The sequence below is a fragment of the Pseudochaenichthys georgianus genome, chromosome 3 (genome assembly GCF_902827115.2).
Source record: "Pseudochaenichthys georgianus chromosome 3, fPseGeo1.2, whole genome shotgun sequence".
Classification (NCBI taxonomy): domain Eukaryota; kingdom Metazoa; phylum Chordata; class Actinopteri; order Perciformes; family Channichthyidae; genus Pseudochaenichthys; species Pseudochaenichthys georgianus.
In genome coordinates this window covers 31,579,192-31,598,409 of record NC_047505.1, presented here as the reverse complement: position 1 = coordinate 31,598,409, position 19,218 = coordinate 31,579,192, and the positions used below count along the sequence as shown (strand labels likewise).

The window sequence follows — 19,218 nt, the reverse complement described above, 5'->3', positions numbered from 1 at the left end:
CATAGCAGCTATATATGAAAACTCAGTTTTTGCCATAAATATGACGATGGATTATCAGTAATCATTTCAAAGTGACGCAGACACATTGGATTAACCTTCAGCAGCGTTGTTATCGTTTTAATGCCATTGAACACAACTTTTGATCAGAAAACAGCAACGGTAAGACTTATTTGTGTGTTGTCTGGGTTTGCTTCCCCTGCCGCGAGTTCTGGTTGCTCAGTGATGATACTTATATTTCTGGAATCTGTGGAATCTATAGGTTTCTTACGTAACCCCAGTTCTCAGAGTAACATGAAGTGAGATGTCTCACTTTGGGATGCGCCTCAACGCGGATGCAAACAGAAGAATCAATCTCATTACGCCAATCCTGATTGGCTGGTGATCTTGACGTCTACGTCAGGGAATCCACCCACCCTTTAAGTAGCTTGTGCTACGTCGCAGCGTCATTCAAAAGAAGCACCTCTTCTCGCTTCGCCATAGCAAGAAGGGCCGTCTGGTGAGACATCTCACTTCATGTTACACTGAGAACTGGGGTTTCGTAAGTAACCTATAGTTCTCATTCATAACACTCCGTTCGATGTCTCACTATGGGATATTGAAACTCCCGTATTGCTAGACATGCTTATCTCGAAAATCACCAAAACAACCAGAACTTAACAGGTAGAACCCTGTCTCAACACGGGGCCCAGCACTGCGCGGGCCACACTCGGAGCAGAGACATCTAGCCTGTAAAAGCGGACAAAAGTGAGCGGTGAGGACCAGCTCGCTGCTGCACAAATGTCTTGGATGGAAACACCCTTGAACAAAGCCCAGGATGTAGCCAGTCCACGAGTAGAATGAGCATGCAGGCCCGTTGGTGCCTGCAAACCCTGACTCGTATAAGTCAGAGCAATCACTTCCACATTCCAGTGGGAGAGCCGTTGCCTGGTAACGGTCTTACCCTTATGAGGGTTAGCCCAGGATACAAAGAGTTGGTCATTGCATCGAAACTCTTTTGACCTGTCCATATAGGTGCGTAAATCACGGACTGGGCACAGCAAATTCGGCCGCTGTTCCTCGGAGGGACACAGTGGCAGAGGAAATGCCTCAATGTCAATTGGGGTACATGAGCCAACCACCTTAGGTACAAAGGCAGGGTTGGGCTTCAGCAACACTCTTGTTTGCCCCGGGGCAAACTGAGTGCATGAAGGGTGTACAGAGAGCGCATGAATGTCACTGACTCGCTTGGCAGATGCCAGAGCCAGTAACAACACTGTCTTCAGTGACAGGTGTTTCATGTCAGCTTCTTCCAAGGGTTCAAATGGAGGTCGAGTGAGACCATTTAAAACCACTGCCAAGTCCCATAAGGGCACCAGTGACCTGGAAACAGGGAGGAGCCTGCGAGCCCCTTTCATAAAACGGCAGACCAAGGGATGTTGGCTAGCCGTCTTTCCCTCAAAGCCCACATGGCATGCAGCAATAGCAGCCAGGTACACTTTGATCGTAGAGAAAGCTCTGTGTTTATCAATCAGGTCCTGTAGAAATGATAAAATCACCCGACAGGACATTGAAAAGAGATGTGTCCCTTTTGAAGGCACCACTCCTCAAACACCCTCCACTTACAGTCATAGAGGGACCTGGTGGAGGAAGCTCTCGCACTCTGAATAGTGTTTATCACCTTCTGAGGGAGTCCCACTGTATTCAGGTTATACCACTCACGGGCCAGGCCCATAGTGCCAAGCGCTCTGGGTGTCGGTGAAAAATCGCCCCCCCCGCCTGAGACAGTATGTCCCTGCGTAGCGGGAGCTGCCACGGCTGCCCGCACAGCAGCTGATATATCTCTGCCAGCCAGTACATTGCAGGCCAGTGTGGAGCTATTAGGATCAGTGTGTAGTAGGGGTGTAACGGTATCCGTATTCGTCCCGTACCGTCACGGTTCGGCACATGCAGTCACACGGCAAATACGCCTTTTTTTTACGAGTGGGAAAAAAGTCTGTCATTCAGGGCAGTATCCACTACACTATTTATAATCCAGGGGCGGTATTGCGCCTAAAAGCTGTTTGCCAGCCGCCCTTAAACAACAAATGAAGAACAAGAAGAAACACAACAACAAAACGAACTAAATACAAGAAGAAGAAAAGTTAGTATGGCGATTTCAGATAACACTCAGGAGCTAGAACCCACCTGCTTCTTTTAAATCAGCTGTGTGGGAACATTTCGGGTTCCCTGTGGACTACAATAACGATGAAGTGTGCGAGTGGTGGATCGGAAGAGGACGGTGTGTCGGCGTTGTTCGATAGCGGTGCGGTATGCTAATGGTAACACACGCCAAACATGCTAAATCATATCAGAAGGCATCACCCAGATTTGCCAATCACTGGAGCCCGGCAAAAGACAACAGCAGTTCAACAGCTGATCCCCGCTGTTTTTACGAAGCCAAGAGACATGAAAGCCGTGAAACCAAAATAAATAACGGAAGCTTTTGGCATAATGTTTTTCAACGACTTTGCGCTCTGGAAACACTTTCTTATTATTTATGATGTCATATTTTCAAGACATTCTTTTTAGTTTTACAGCTTGATGAAACCTTTTTGTTTGACATCAGCCATTATAGATAATATGGCCATCTGAGTGTGTGGTGCTGTTTGTGGTTTGTTTTTAACTGTTTAATACAGTTAATTATTCAAAATGTCAGAGTTCCTTATTTTGAAACTGAAACTTGCACTACTGTTCAAAAATAAATAACAACAAACCTGGAATTACGCATTTGGGATTTTTTTTGCTTTTTCTTGTTGTACCGAACCTACCGAACCGTGACCCCCAAACCGAGGTACGAACCGAACCGTGACTTCTGTGAACCATTACACCCCTAGTGTGTAGCGTTGTTCTCTCACTCTGGCCAGAGTTGGGGGTATCAGAGCCAGGGGTGGGAACGCGTACAGAAGGCCCGGAGGCCAAGCGTCCACGCCCAACGGTGCGTTTAAATCGCGCATTGAAAAGAACAGCTGACATTGGGCGTTTTTTTTTAATGCGAACAGATCCACTGCGGCCCGGCCGTAACGCACCCACAGCTGACTCACAATCATTGGATGTAGAGTCCAGTCTGCATATAGTGGTGCACCTCTGGACAGTAGATCTGCCCCGAGGTTCATCACTCCTGGTACGTGCGTCGCTCTCAGAGAGAGGAGACGTCCGCAGCTCCAGAAGATCAGTTTGCGTGCCAGCATGTGTAACTGGAGAGAACGAAAACCCCCTTGGCGGTTTATATACGATATTGTGGTCGTGTTGTCTGTCCTCACGAGGACAGACAACACGAGAAAAGGCATAAAAGGCATAAAGCGTTTCAGGGTGAGGAACACCGCTAAAAGCTCCAGATAATTTATGTGTGACCGTTGGAGGTCTCTGCTCCAGAGACCCCTCACAGCTCGACCTTCGTATATACCCCCCCAGCCCGTCAGACATGTGTCTGTGGTGACCACCTTCCGCGATAGGACAGCACCCATAGGCATGCCCCGTACTAGAAAAGTCGGGTGCAGCCAGTGGCGCAGTGCCATTTCATAGTGACCATCACTCTCCGCGCGCCATGACGCACGGGGTCCAGTCTGAGGGCAGCTACCCAGCGCTGAAACTCCCTCATGTGTAAGCGTCCCAGTCGTACCACCAGGACGGCTGATGCCATGAGCCCCAGTAACCGCAGACATGATCTGAAGAGAACATATTTGCGTAGTTGGAAATGAGCGAGGCAAGCCCTGAAGGCTTTCACTCTCTCTGCTGACAGGCGGGCTGTAAAGGGCACCGAATTCTGGCGTAGGCCCAGGAAGAGTACAGTCTGGGCTGGGGACAACATGTTATTTTCTGTGTTTATTACGAAACCCAGGTCGAGCAGGTGTTTTACGAGGACATTCGTCTGCGTAACAGCCTCTTGCTCCGACTGTGCGAGAAGGAGCCAATCGTCCAGATAAGTTGCCAGGCGAATACCCTGTTGTCTTAACGGGGCTATCGCGGCTTCCGTACACCGTACAAACACTCGTGGGCTGAGAGACAGACCGAAGGGAAGTACTCTGTATTCGTAACAGACACCCTGAAAGGCGAACCTCAGATATTTCCTGTGTGGGTAAAATACTGGGATGTGGAAATACGCGTCTCTCAGGTCGACTGATGTGAACCAATCGTTTTGGCGCACGAGACGCAACAGAGATGTGTGAGTGAGCATTCTGAATTTGTATCTTATGAGATATTTGTTCAGAGCCCTCAAATCTAGTATAGGCCGAATCCCGTTCTCTCCCCGTTTGGGAACGAGGAAATACTTGGAATAAAAGCCGCTCTGACTCTGTTCGGAGGGTATTATAGATATAGCCTTCTTGTCTAGTAGCGAGAGGATCTCTTATATGGGCCGACTCTCCCCGGGCTTGCGAATGCAGAATGCCCGAAAAGTGAGGGGGGGTGACAGCGAATTGGAGTCTGTAACCCCGTGTTATTGTCTTGAAAACCCAAGCAGAATATGTGAGCATCCTCCACTTTTCGCTTCTCAAAGCGAGTGGAGATGTCACATCTCTGCCGTCTGCCCTCTGTGTCTTTATTTGTTGTGTTATGGGGCCCTCTAGTCTCTGAACACGGTGGTACCCCAGGTTGACAACCCCGGTCGACAATGCGCATGCGCGTGGCGGTGATGCCTTCACAGCCCCGTCCATCGTCCGCCTTCTGAGAGAGGTAGCAGCCACTCTTATTTATTGTTTTTATTGTCTTTCTTTTCATTTTTATTGACTGCGCCCTTGGCTTTAAGCCTGGAAACGACAGTGGAAAATGATTTATTAAAAGAAAATACTGATGACATGCGTTTGTGTGACATAAACGAGCAGCGGAGCTTGCTGTCGTTGATGTTAAGTCCATTCCCCTCATGGCGCGGACTTGAGGATGACGTTCTGACATCACTCGAGGCGGTGGGAAGATGGGGGCATGGTTGCACCCCGGAAACACATGAGCATCTAACACTGGAACGTGTTCTGGAGCTGGAGAACAGGGAACTTCCAGCTCCTTTATCGAGGAGAGGAGAGGAGCCTGTCAGGCCGCCCTCTTCTTCTTCCTCGTCTGGTGGCTGAAAGTCTGGGCCGGCTGTGCCTGAGCGGCTGCTGCCGGAACCGGAGACTTTCTTGGCCAGCTCGTCCTCGCCTCGTGTCTTCTTCGAAGCTAGAGTGGAGCCAAATATGCCCTCGGGAACAATAGGCATGTCCAAGACGTCCTCTTTTTCCCGGTCTGGAAGGTTCGTCAGGGTAAGCCACCTGGCTCTCTCCTGTACCACCATTATCCCCAGTGCTTTGCCTGTGGCTTGGACTGCACAGCGCTGCACACGGAGGTAAATGTCCGTGATCGCTGCGATTTCGTCCCACACAGCAGGCTCAGGTTTGATCGTCATGTCCTCGCAGAGCTCCGCAGGAAGTGGTCTGCCTTTGCCGGTAGCGTGGGGTACCTGCTCGGTGCCGAAGCCAGCCGAGGTTGGAGGTGGGCTTCCACCAGCGGTTCCATGGGTGGCATGCGGAGCAGGCCGAGCTTCTCCATATCGACAAAGTCCAAAGAGGAGGCACCCTGGATTGGGGCCTTGTTGCTGAAAGGGCGGTCTCTCCACGAGACCGACACCTCGTCCAGCATCTCTGGAAAGACTGGGAAAAGCTGCTTCCTCATCCTCGCTGCTTGGGGCAAGTTCTTCCCGTCATAGCGAGATCTGGAAGTCTCCTTGGCCACTTCAGGCCAGGGGATGTCCAGCCTGGACGCAGTGCGTTGGCACACGGTCTGCAAGTCCATACTGAGGCAGGGCAAAGCTGGTGTGCTTTCGCCCTGGGGAGCGGACATCACCTCCGGCTTGGCAGCCTGGGCAGATGAAACGAAGATGTCATCTTCGTGCTCATCCGAGTCGGATAAGAGGAGCTCAGAGGCATCCTCTTCATCCTCCTCCATATAATCCAGCTGTAGGACATCCTCCGCGGGTGGAACCACGGTGAGGTCCAGTTGGGAGCCCCAGCTTGACACAGTGCGGGGCTCCGCTCTCGCGGCTCTTGCCGCCACCGGGCCCCAGCCTGACACGGCGCGGGGCTCCGATTACGTGGCTACCGCCGTTGTTGAGCCCCAGCCTGACACAGCGCGGGGCTCAATCTCCGCGGCGGTCGCCACCATGTCCCGATTGCCGGCCAGCGAATCAACGGACATGAATGGGTCCCGACAGGCTAGCTTGGCGCGCTAGCCGTCGGCGGAGGCTCTTGATGGTGAAGCGGGCACAATGCCCGCACGAACCGGGGGTATCGATAGCTTCCTGGGCGTGTTCCAGCCCAAGGTAGGACGAGCAGACCTGGTGTGAGTCCGTGCCCGAGATCCTAAGCCTCCGACTCCTCTGGTGTGAGGGAGAGAATGGTCCATCCTCGTTTGCCGGGGTGTCGGCGCGGAGGGACAAGCTAGTAACAGGTATGTTACCGAAAAAGATCCAACCTTATCGTTATTCCGAAAGGAAAAAACTACGGGGTAGATTCTTTCTTTAAAAAATATTAACTGGTGTGTTAATATCTTTCTTATCTCCGTCTCCTCTGGTGTGAGGGAGAGAAGAGTCCGTCCCCGCTCGCCGTGGTGTCGGTGCGGAGGGATAAACTAGCAACAGGTATGTTGCTGTTTGAAGAAAAAAATCAAACCTTACCGTTATTTCGAAAGAAAAAGCGGCGGGGCAGATTACAATATTAACTGGTGTGGTAATATGTGTTCAATTATTCTGCAAAGCAAAACAAGTAACCGGCAAGCGCCCGTCGACCGAATGTTAGCTTGGGTTCAGTCTGTGGACCGTTAAGCTAGCCTGGCTACTGATATTCGAGATGTGCTCTGAAGCGAGAAGAGGTGTTTGAATGACGCTGCGACGTAGCGCAAGCTACTTAAAGGGTGGGTGGATTCCCTGATGTAGATGTCAAGATCACCAGCCAATCAGGATTGGCGTAATGAGATTGATGCTTCTGTTTGCATACGCGTTGAGGCGCATCCCATAGTGAGACATCGAACCGAGTGTTATGAATGAGAACTCAGCTTGCTAGCTGATATCTTGTTTGTGCAGATCCGATAAGTAATAAAGTATTTCTACCGTGAGTTCTGTGCTAAGTGCGTTAGCATTTTTTCGCTAAGGGCTAATTCAGAGGCTTGTTATTACCCTTGTGTTTCGTTTAGCTAAAAATTGATAATATTGTCTGATAGCTGAGTTTCTTCCCGTTAAGTGGGTATGACACATTCATAGTTTGTTAAATGTTAAGAAGCCCTCAGACGCTGTTTCTTGCAAGATGTGGCTTAACTGGTTTTAAACACTTTGAGCAAAACATCACAGCACCCATATTCTTTCCACATTGCCACTAAAAGCTCATGAACGTGCCGAAGGTCCTGACCACCTAAAAAATACTGTTTGCAGAAAATAACATTAACATGGTTAAAGCTCAAGTATAATAACACATTCTGATCTGATACGTATTTTATTGTAAGTGCGACCATGCCTTGGGCCATCATGAATCACAGCCACACCAGCATGTGTTAAACCTAACCAGCTTTGGTGTCTCCATGACAGGATTACCACATCAAATGTGAGGGCAGTCCCCTGCAGTGGCCTCCTGTTGGTTGAGGCCCTTACATGTCCTGTTAAGACCCGAGGCTTCACTGTATACACTCTTCAAAATCCCCAGTGTCGCTAGGACATGATAAGAGTTGTGTGTGTGGGTGTGCATGTGCCTTTTATTTTTTGGGCTATTACTGTTTTCAACTGCCACTTTGATTTTGTATCACTGTTTCAACTGTAACTAGAGGGTAGGATAACAATGCTTTTTTGTTCCCTGGATCATTCATGTTTAGAAGCCAAAGAATGGATGTATGTATAAGCTGGGGGTGGTATTTGGTTTATTTCTGAATAAAAGAACAAAGAATCCAAGTACACTTAGGACAACAACTAAAAACAAAAGGAAAATCTTGAAGCTGAAACAGCCTCAATCAGGTTAACCTATTTTAGCAAGAATGTAAAAAAAATTGGCAAAACAAATACTGATACCGACATATTTCTACAAAGGACATAAAGTTAAGTGATCTTATTCAACTGGAACATATTATTTATATTAAAAGACATATCCAATGGAGTCAAATATTGCCCAGGAAGCTGTCCCATTATCTGTGAAGCAACATACCAATTTGTTTTAACTCATTATAGGGTAATAACTCTTATAAGTTATTTGAGGTCAAGTGTGTTTGTTCATGCCATTACCATAGACATTTTGATAGGCTCTCTCACAACTGTGCCCAACCCAGAGAAAGATCTGAAAGTAAATATTTTGTATATAAGTGGAAAAAACCTCAGGAAGAGAAATTAAAAGTAAGATGTATCTTCATTAGTTGGCAGGGAGTGCAGTAGGACCTGTAGGTGGGAAACTGGCAATTGCAAAAAATGAACATAAGTTGTAGCAGTTGGTAGAAATACAATGTGCAGCAACGGGATTATGATTCTACAATAGGATTATAACGGATCCAGTACTAATGTAGAAAATTGAGTTGAAGTCCAATAAAAATAAGCCTAAGAAATGGAATGAAGAGATGATCCATTAAAATATGTAAATCCAATGAATTATTTTTAAAATCATTCCAGTCCAGGAATCAAGGTAGATGGTTCTCTAAATAGAGGAAGGGGTCTTTAAGGAACCACAGGGTTGACCACTCCCTTTCCCACCTATTACTAATTTAATTGTTTATCTCAGTGAGTGATCATTTTTTAGAACAACAGCTGGCACATGCAGATGTGTCAAATATTTAGCATAATGGGAAGTAGTTATATATCCTGTCAAATTCTCAACCCCCTCAAGCAGCAGAGTACATTTATACTGTATGAGGTGTTTACTCGATTCAGCAAGGGCTTTATTGAATGAATCCCAGGCTGCTGTGGCCCACAGCCAAAGCCAATATAAAGAAATGTTGCTGCTCACTGGGTTATTACCTTAGGCTTGGGAGAGCCAACCTGACAGCTCCCGCTCTCTCTCTCGACAGTCTCTCCACAAGCCTCCATCAGCAGAGCAGTCGCTCCAGCATCCTCAACTATCCACTGACCACAGAGCGAGCTGCTTCAAGATGCTGAGTGCACCTGTGACTTACAGATTCAACTCCATGCATGCTAAATAATCAACACTGCATTCATTGTATGAGTTATGTAGAAAAGGCAAAGCAGACATATGTAATGTATTTTGGTTATTTATTTATATTGTTACGGAGAAATTGTATGCATGTTAGAAAATACAAACAATGCCGACGAAATCCACTATAACTTTAAATTAAAATTAACTTTAATAGTTAATCTGAATATCTCTCTTGCAATAACAGTGGTGCTCCTTTTTTAATCTATTTTACTTGGACCATCTACTGCAGCCTTGCTCCACTGTGCATATTAAGGACCCATGTGTATGGTTCAGCTGTAGACAAAGTCTTCAGATAACTCAAAAAGGTAATATAAAGCTAACTTTAGCTTCAACATCTGCTAAAAACTGGATTTTTTTTAATTCAGCAAATACACTTGATATCAATTGTTAGAAAAGAGAGCTTTTGTTTACTTCTGTGTGAACTCAGAGACCCATTGGTTTTCAAAGTCACTTATAATAAGCTCTTGAAATTTACAGATAATAAATACTGTTTCCTACAGCTGTTCAGAATACATGGCAACTAATTTGAGTGCTTTTTCTGTCGATATTCTATTCCAAATCATTGATGAACATGAATTATAAAACAGGGGCATAGCTGCAACTCAGGGGAACACAGTTAATTCAAATCAGTCTGATTTTTAGCAAAAATAATTGTTCCTGATCAGCTGATAAGGCTCATGTGTAAAACGTTGCACAGAACAGTTAACCACTGTTGAAAGATGTATGAATCCTTCTAATGGGATGTCTAAATGATAACATGTTTAATTCGCTGGACTGTTTAAAATATGCAGTACATCTGGCAAAGTGCGGAATATATAGATAGAGTATGTGAATAGATTCATGTGATCGACACAAAAAGAGTGGGTGTTTAAAACATCTTGGTATTTCTTTCTAAGAGAGTTTGCTGCGGAAAGGTTTGATATAAAATGCTGCTGTAGCCTCAACCTTGTTATTGTAGACTGGTTTTGTAATGAATTATTGCTGCTGTATATATGAAATCTTAAATCTTAGCTCTTTCTTGACCTTGGAAATAATAGTTTGACTAAGGAATCATAATTCAAGATTTACTTTGTATCTTTTTTACCTTATCGCAGTCTTCATCGGCACATGTTGTTTCGTTGGATGCATCTGTTTATATCAGGGGTGTCCAAACTACGGCCCGGAGGCCAATTGCGGCCCGTTGTCCATTTTAAATTGGCCCTCAGCTTATTGTAAAAGTATAATGGAATATGGCCACCACCTGAAACGTGTGCTTGATTTATATTGTAATTCTTAAATATATATGAGATATATTACACAGTTGTATTCATGTGTTGATAAGCCCAATTTTCAAATAAATTCAGTCAATTAAAGTTGAAAACATTTTCTAACCAATCTTAGTCGATTTAAAAGAAAAAGCCCAATAATGTATTTTAATAACAAGCTTGAAATATACCCTTCATATTTCCCCTAAATATAAGCAATCTGAGGCTTCTGTTTTAAGGAATGAACTGCACTTTTTATAACTGACTTTATGGAAAGCTGTGATGAAGGCTGTTTGTTTCTTTAAGCATATTCAATTATCAAGCAAAGTTACGTATATTTGATTGATTTTGCATACTTATAACTTAACTTATGATGCAATATACCTCACCTCTAGTGAGAAGCTCTCAGTGAAAACGTTTTGGACACCCCTGGTCTACTGTAGATGCAAGCTCAGTAGCTGGTATGATTTTATCCATAGCACTTTTTTTTACGTCTTTTCATCCATGTAATCCTAAGGCAAACATAGTTTATTTATAGTCTTAGAAATAAACACAACAATACCAGTTAAAGCTGAACATGTATATTTCACCTCTACTGAGGTTGAATGGCCAATAGATGGACCAGAGGAACAGGTATCTACTGTATTGATACAAACAAGACGGTTAATGTGTCAGAATCTTGGATACAATGGCAGCTCTATTTTATCACCTGTGTTTTAACCACTGAAGAAAGGCCTGAGATTAAAAAGTGGTCCTTAACCCTCTGGAGTCTAAGGGTATTTTTTCGATTTTTAGATGTTTTCTTAAATCACCTTTTAAATGTATTTCTTCTAACATGGCACCCCATGTGTTACATATCAAAATGTTCAGGACAATCTCTGGTATTGCTATATATGCAAATTACTCACCTTAGAGCACTGTTTGATGAGATAGGTAGCTCAAAAGCTTAACATTTGACATCTGATTTTCGGAAAATCTTGAAAACTCTTGTGAAAACACAAATGTACTCATGTGATCGAATTGTTTGGTGTTTTAGATTTGGTTACCAAAGTCTTAGGATCAAAAAAGCAGTGAAATATTTGAATTACACTGTATATAAATGTGTTATTCATCTTTAAAATGAAAACAATTAAATTCGAATTTTGAGTAAAATAGATGTTTATCACTCTACTTTCACCACAGCAGGGACTGAGATACATTAGGACTGAATAATGACCTCATATTACATACCATGTGTACAAATACAAATTGAACATTCAAACTTTTTTTTTCAACCAACAATTTATTATAAATATGTTTTTCTCAACCAACTATTTATATAAATATAAGAAACTGGAAAAATCTCACTATTTACAATATTGAACATCAGAACTTTCAACCAATTATTCATTATAAATGTCAAGACAGTGTCAAGGTCTTTGTCTGTCTTCCAAGACAGTGGGTCTGGCTGCTGTGAAGATGGGGGTGATGGTGCATGGGCTGCTGTGTAGGTTGGTGCTATACGAGATCTCCACGAGACCTCCTTGCTGGCTGGGTTGAAGGTGATGGCTGTGGTGGAGCCTTTGTGCTGAGGTGTATCTTGACCTGGTGGCAGCCGCAGATGGAGGTGGAGGCAGCTGTAGTGATGTTGGTCTGCTGGTCCTTGGTGGTGATGGCTCTGGTGAAGGCCCTTGAGCCACGGTAGATCTTGACCTGGGGGCCGGCACAGATGGATGTTCTGGCTGCTGGATAAATGCCGCCAGTGGGCCAGGCAGCTGTGAAACCTCTCTGTAAAACAAATTAAAATGTAGGACAATAACTACAACTCATTTCATTGAAATAAAGTTCAAGTAAAATGTTGCTCAAGCACAAATAACAATGCACACATAAAAAGAAAGTTTGGGAGGTTGGACAGGAGTCTCTCTCTCTCTCTCTCACACACACACACACACACACACACACACACACACACACACACACACACACACACACACACACACACACACACACACACACACACACACACACACACACACACACACACACACACACACACACACACACACACACACACACACACACACAGGTATTTCCAGTTACTTTACATTCAGTATAAAATCACTGACACACTTATACATAGGCTACATCTGATTACAAAGCCTCATCTGTACAGGACGGTAAAATAATAACAGGCACACATAAATAAATCTATGACAAAGTCTCATCTGTACAGAACAGTATGATAAAATAATCGATGGCAAAAACATGTCTATAGGCACTGTAAATGTCTCCGTTGTGAGACGAATAAATGATTAATTTAATCATCTACACATGTAATCTCACTTTTACACATCAAAATAACATTAACACAGAGTAAACGTTTGCTAATAATGAGTCTATTTTGTCCCAAGAAAAAGTTCATGACTATCGATAAAAAAGATATATCAATAAACATATTGTTCATTTTCGCGGTATTCCCCACACATTGCCAGTACATTATTACTGTAACATTTACACTTACCCATGTCCAAATGGATCCTTGTTGTTGTCTTTGTGTTCTTCTTCTTCAGAAGAGTCGAAGACTTCAGGTTCTGTGGCTCTATCTTCACTGTTGCTAGCGAAAAAAATCTCTAGCGAAGTCGGCAACTGTAAAGTTCTCATTCATAACACTCCGTTCGATGTCTCACTATGGGATGCGCCTCATCGCGGAGCAAACAGAAGCATCAATCTCATTACGCCAATCCTGATTGGCTGGTGATCTTGACGTCAGCGTCAGGGAATCCACCCCCTATAAGTAGCTTGCGCTACGTCGCATGCGTCATTCAAACACCTCTTCTCGCTTCAGAGCACATCTCTATGGTATCTGGGCTAACTTAACAGTCCATAGACTGAACCCTGTCGCTAGCTTGCTTTCCCTCACTACCGACACCACGGTAGCGAGGACGTTTTTCTTTTCTCTTTCTCACGGAGGAGGAAAGGATTAAAGAATATTAACACACCAGTTAATATTCTTTGAGAAAAAAGACCTACACCGTCCTTTTTTTCTCCGGATTAAAGACAGGTTGATAACACTTTTTTCTCGACGACGTACCTGTTACGAGCGGGTCCTCTCCACGCCATGCGGCGAACAAGATGGACGCCTCTCTCCCTCACACCAGAGGAGTCAGGGACTCGGAGGCTCGACTCGGAGGCTGCGGGTTGAAGATATCAGGCACAGACTCACACCAGGTCTGCTCGTCCTGCCTCGGGCTGGGACACGCCCAGGAGGCTATTGACAACCCCGGCTCGTGCGGGCATTGTGCCCGTTTCACCATAAAGAGCCTCCACCGACGGTTAGCACGCCAAGCTAGCTTGTTGGGACAGGACCCCCTCATGTCCACTGATTTGCCGGCTGGCAATCAAGACGCGGGGGCGTCCGCCGCAGAGATTGAGCCCCTCACTGTGTTGGTCTGGGGCTCATTAACAGTGGCAGCTGGGGAACCGGAATCCCGCGACGTGTCAGGCCGGGACCCGGTGGCGACAAGAGACGCGAGAACGGAGCCCCACGCTTTACCAAGCTGGGGCTCCCGGCTGGACCTCACCATGGTTTCGCCCGCGGAGGATGTCCTGGAATTGGATTACATGGAGGACGAAGAGGATGCCTCTGAGTTCCTCCTGTCTGATTCGGATGAGCAAGAAGACGATATCTTCATGTCATCGGCTCAAGCTGCAAAGCCGGGAGCGATGGCTGCTCTCCCGGGCGATAGCACACCAGCTTCGCCCTGTCTGAGCATGGACCTGCAGGCCGTGTGTCAGCGTGCCGCGTCCAGGCTAGACATCCCGTGGCCCGAAATGGCCAAGGAGACCTCCAGGTCCCGTTACGAGGGGAAACATTTTCCCCAAGCAACGAGGACAAAGAGGCAACTCCTTCCGGTCTTCCCGGAGATGTTGGGTGAGGTGTCGGTCTCGTGGAGAGACCGGCCCTTTAGCAACAAGGCCCCAATCCAGGGTGCCTCCTCCCTAGACTGTGACGGTATGGAGAGGCTCGGCCTGCTTCGCATACCGCCTATGGAACCGCTGGGGGCAGCCCACCTCCTACCGAGGATGGGCCCGTCACCAAGCAGGAACCCCACGCTGCCAGCGAAGGCGGACCAATTCCAGTCGACCATGACTGAACGGTCCTACAGAGCCGCAGCGTTGTCCGCCAGGGCTCTGACCGTTTCCTCGCTGCTAACCGCGTACCAAGCGGAGCTCTGCGAGGATCTGTCGAGCAATCCTGGACCGGCCGTTCTGGACGAGATGGCCGCGGTCACAGACATTTGTCTCCGTGTCCAACGCTGCGCCGTCCAGGCCACGGGCAAGGCAATGGGGATCATGGTGGTGCAGGAAAGAGCTAGATGGCTCAACCTCACCAACCTCCCAGACCGGGAAAATGAGGATGTGCTTGACATGCCCATCGTTCCCGAGGGGATTTTCGGCTCCGCTCTCGCCTCCATGCAAAGGAGATGCGAGTCAAAAAAGAAGGAGGACGAGGCCCTCCACCTCTGCCTCCCTCGAAGGGTCAAGCCGCTGCCTTCACAGCGGCAGTCCTTCACCCAAGCTGCCTCGAACCCTGCTCGGTTCAAAATACCTAAACAGCAGAGGTCGCAGCCCGCCCCGAGTCCCCAGCCCAGGCAGGGGACGAGGGCGAGTTGGCCTAGAAAATCTCCGGTCCCGGCTGCAGCCCAGGCGCAGCCGACCCAGAATTTCGGCCAGCAGTCGAGGAAGAAGAAGCGAGCGGCCTGACAGCCCCTCCTTCTCTCCTCTGTGACAGAGCTGGAAGTCCACGGTTCCCCAGCTTTAGATGTGTTCCCGCCGCCTCGAGAGATGCCTCAACACCATCCTCAAGTCCGCAAAAACACATGTCACAAGTTTGTTGTTGTTTCTAAAATAAACCATTTTCTGCTGGCATCCAGGCTTCAGGCCAAGGGCGCAGCTCCAAAAAATGAAAAGAAAAACAATAAAAACAATAAACAGTCAACTGTTCCCCTTCTGAGAGCAGCTACGGCCTCTCTCAAAAGGCGGATTATAGACGGGTCTGTGAAAGCACCACCGTCACGCGCATTCTGGTTGGTTTGGTGATTTTCGAGATAAGCTCATCTGGCAATACGGGAGCTACAATTTCCCATAGTGAGACATCGAACGGAGTGTTATGAATGAGAACTATAGGTTACTTACGTAACCCCAGTTTTCAGAGTAACATGTAGTGAGATGTCTCACCAGACGGCCCTTCTTGCTAAGGTGAAGCGAGAAGAGGTGCTTATTTTGAATGACGCATGCGACGTAGCGCAAGCTACTTATAGGGGGTGGATTCCCTGACGCTGACGTCAAGATCACCAGCCAATCAGGATTGGCGTAATGAGATTGATGCTTCTGTTTGCTCCGCGATGAGGCGCATCCCATAGTGAGACATCTCACTACATGTTACTCTGAGGTCTTACGTAAGTAACCTATAGTTTTTTTAGCCATTTTCTCTGTCTCTCTCTCTCTCCTCACAGACGTAAACTGATGGGACGGGAGACACGTGGTTTATGTTTTTTTTACTTGGTGGGTAGGTCCTTAGTGATTTCTCGATGAAATCATTTCAGACCATGATGGCTGCCGGCCGAGATTTCCTTGATGGACACACGAATCCACCAATCCCACACAGTGTAAAGTCAAGCTGCTTTGAGCGGCCATATTGGCTGCTGTGCCTGCCTACAGTCTCACAAGAGATACCGCTGGAAAGCTACTCGTCCAGCGATTCCGCGGATATCTGAATCATATTTCTACTCCTTATAATCGAAAATATATGATTAATTACATAAATTATGCACACCTGGACGCGCCGGCGTGTCCACCAACTGAGGATTTACTGCTCAATAGTTCACGTTTTATCAAGCACTCTGTAATAAATAAACTCTTTAAAGCAGAATTTCAAATGTTTATTTCAAAGATTTTTGTCAGACCGGAGAACCAGTGCACAGATAATAATACATATTAAAATCACATGGTTTCTCCTCTAAAGTAACATATAGGATACCTATGTTTGTTTACTTATGCAACTTTGCCTGAATATTACTGAGATTGAGAATTGGGCTCAGCATTTAATCACATTTTCTTTTTGAAATACTTCGGTATGAATTGTATGAGAAATACTTTAGCAGTCTAAGCTTTTCAGAGCCTTGAAGAATTAAACTGCTGAAATTGGTTCACGTCCAAAACAATTTAAAGAAACCATTGAAACACTGTTGAAAGCAATATAATTTCACAGAGAAGGTCTTGAAACATCAATAGTGTTGTTTTTTGCCAAAATACATTTAAACACACACACAAGCATAAACACACAATGAATACATTGCTTGTCAAGCCTCTCTGTTTTATGGATGCAGGATTTCTAATCTGTGGATTTTGTATGTGTATTTGTTTGTTTTAAAGCAGAAGATTGCATGTTTTTTTCTTTGTGTTAAGGCTTCTCATCTAACTCTCTGTGAATGATATGACTTCCTATAATGTTGAACTCTGTAAGTGTATACATCTTCAATTGGATCTCATAACACTCTCTTTGAATGAATGTCCAGGCTCTGTACTGTGTGTCCTACTTCTCTCCTGTAACAGAAGCTCAGTGCTTACACATGTAATGCATAATTAGAAAGATTACCTGATAGCATTACTAAATGAATACCTTATATTGAATCAGTTAAGCTATCGTGATCTCCGTCTTCATCATTGTTACTAACTATATCAAAACTAAAAAAGCGACAGTGGGTTCTTCTGTTCACACTGAAGCCTCTTGTTGTCATTTTTTCCGCCCGTCTGTCTGCTCAAACTTCTTGCTGAGTCCAGATGGAATCAGTCGGGGGTGACCACTCATGCCAAATATCAAATTCCAAAGCCCAAGCCTGTCTTGTATGAATCAGAGATGAGCGCAATATGGATAGAAGTGGACAGCACGCACAATTGGAAGAAAAAGAAACCCCAGACAGTCCAACAGCAGTTCACTCTGGGTGGGAATAAATGAGCAGAAGGGGGGGTTCAAATGCACAAACTTTAGCCTCCACAAAAATGTTTAAAATTCTGATTTGTCGCGCATATCTTTAAAGAGATAGAGCTAATGGAGGCTGCTGTATTACTGTTTGTTTTATCATTTATTTCTGTATCACTGAGATAGTTTATTTTGTTTTACCATAGCAAATGTTAATACGTTACAAATTAAGTTCACTAACGGTAGTGGAAACAATTTAATATTCTGAGAACTGCATATGGTTGTGTGTACTTTTGTGTTATATAGGACAAATGGAGTTGAATCACTTCTCACCCTGACTTCTCAGCCTGTAAAATACAAAACGATCAACCCTAATATATAATATTTCTGTTTTGGCCTATGGCAGGTGATTGACATCAAAGATAAGTTAAAGGAGTCCAAGAGGTTTTGGTCCAACCTGCCTGATGACATCTGTGCCAAGGGCAAGCTGACAGAGTCTGACGAGGATCAGTGCTGGAACAGCCACACGAAGGGCAGGTGAGGACTTCTGCTTCTCAGTATAACCACGGCAAATTCCCCCCACTCTACGGTTATCACATTCTGCCTGCCAGGGATTAAAATAACTACACTGTATTCCCAGATTAACACTCTCTCTGTGAGCACAATGGTTAGTGCATATGGAGAACCTCTATATAAGCTCCGAGGCTCTAATACCCAGAGGACTGTGGAGTTTCTAACACCTCTTATCACCACCGCAGCGTGTAGAGAGTCTCCGAGCCATACAGTAGATTGGAAAGCGAGTCCAACAGTGAACCAGAGAAGTTGGCAGAGGAAATATATCACCCCATCACTCTGGACTACTCCAAGTAACAAAATCACCAGATGGTGCTATAAAAAGCATGTTATTTCTCTTGTTTGTGCCAGTAACATTTTAAGCTCTAAATCTGGAAGGTAAATTTAGTGCCAGAGATGATAAAATGTCAGACCCTGAAGGAAGTGTGTTATGAATGATATCATCGGATTTTCTTGTTCCTTAAAGGAATGGTATGCTCATGACACTCATTTTTAAATAATTCCGAACTCAAATACTCCGCCATGTTTCCGTGTGTTGACAAAGTGAACGCATGGATGACGTCACGACCATCACGTGACTACTGAAAATGGCAAAAATGGCGGCGGCCAGACGGAATATACAGGTTTTGATAAAAAAGAGCTATAAAATCATTATTTACCGGGGAATATCGCTGATTTCTTCAGGGTATGGTTTAAACATAATGTTTCACTAAATACTGAAGTTTTGATTAATTATCTAATGAGTGGACCATTCCTTTAAAAACAAATTATGCACACTTGACTTTGTATGGACAGTATCAAATTAAATACAAAACTAGTGAAAAGCCAAGGTTGGTAATGTATTTTTGAAATCTTATTTGCTATATTTATTGAAATACTCTTTCCTACCCGACTGCAATCAATAGATGAAATGAACTGAGCAAAAAATATCTGATATCTGTTACTGTGGCAGGACTCTAATACGCTGCTATAGCTTGAGAGCTTTGAGTACTAACAATTGCCATGTACGTTGTTTACATTCATTATGACGATTGTGGGGAAGTGGCTTTGTAGGAAGTACTAAAGGTGTGGGCGGTCAATGTTGACACCTCGGTGACTTGCATTGTTTTCATTGCACAGCAGTTGAAGTATTTGTTATTTATTTATTAACACACACACTATTTATTTGTGGGCATCAGGCACGTAAAGGGCTCTCTAAAGCAAAGTGAAACCACTCCCAATATGAAGGAGACCATAGAGACCTTTTACACACTTATGTGTTGCCTGATTTTAGCAT

The 19,218-nt window shown here is 45.2% G+C and overlaps 1 protein-coding gene across 2 annotated transcripts in view; it reads left to right on the top strand.

Moving 5' to 3' along the window:
• Positions 1 to 19,218, top strand: part of gpc6a (glypican 6a) — a 219,991-nt gene that overhangs the window by 191,829 nt on the left and 8,944 nt on the right. For both annotated transcript variants that reach the window (XM_034109780.2, XM_034109771.2), the window contains one exon: positions 17,776 to 17,906. In XM_034109780.2, the coding sequence (XP_033965671.1) occupies positions 17,776 to 17,906 (131 nt within the window). The remainder of the gene's footprint in view (positions 1 to 17,775; positions 17,907 to 19,218) is intronic.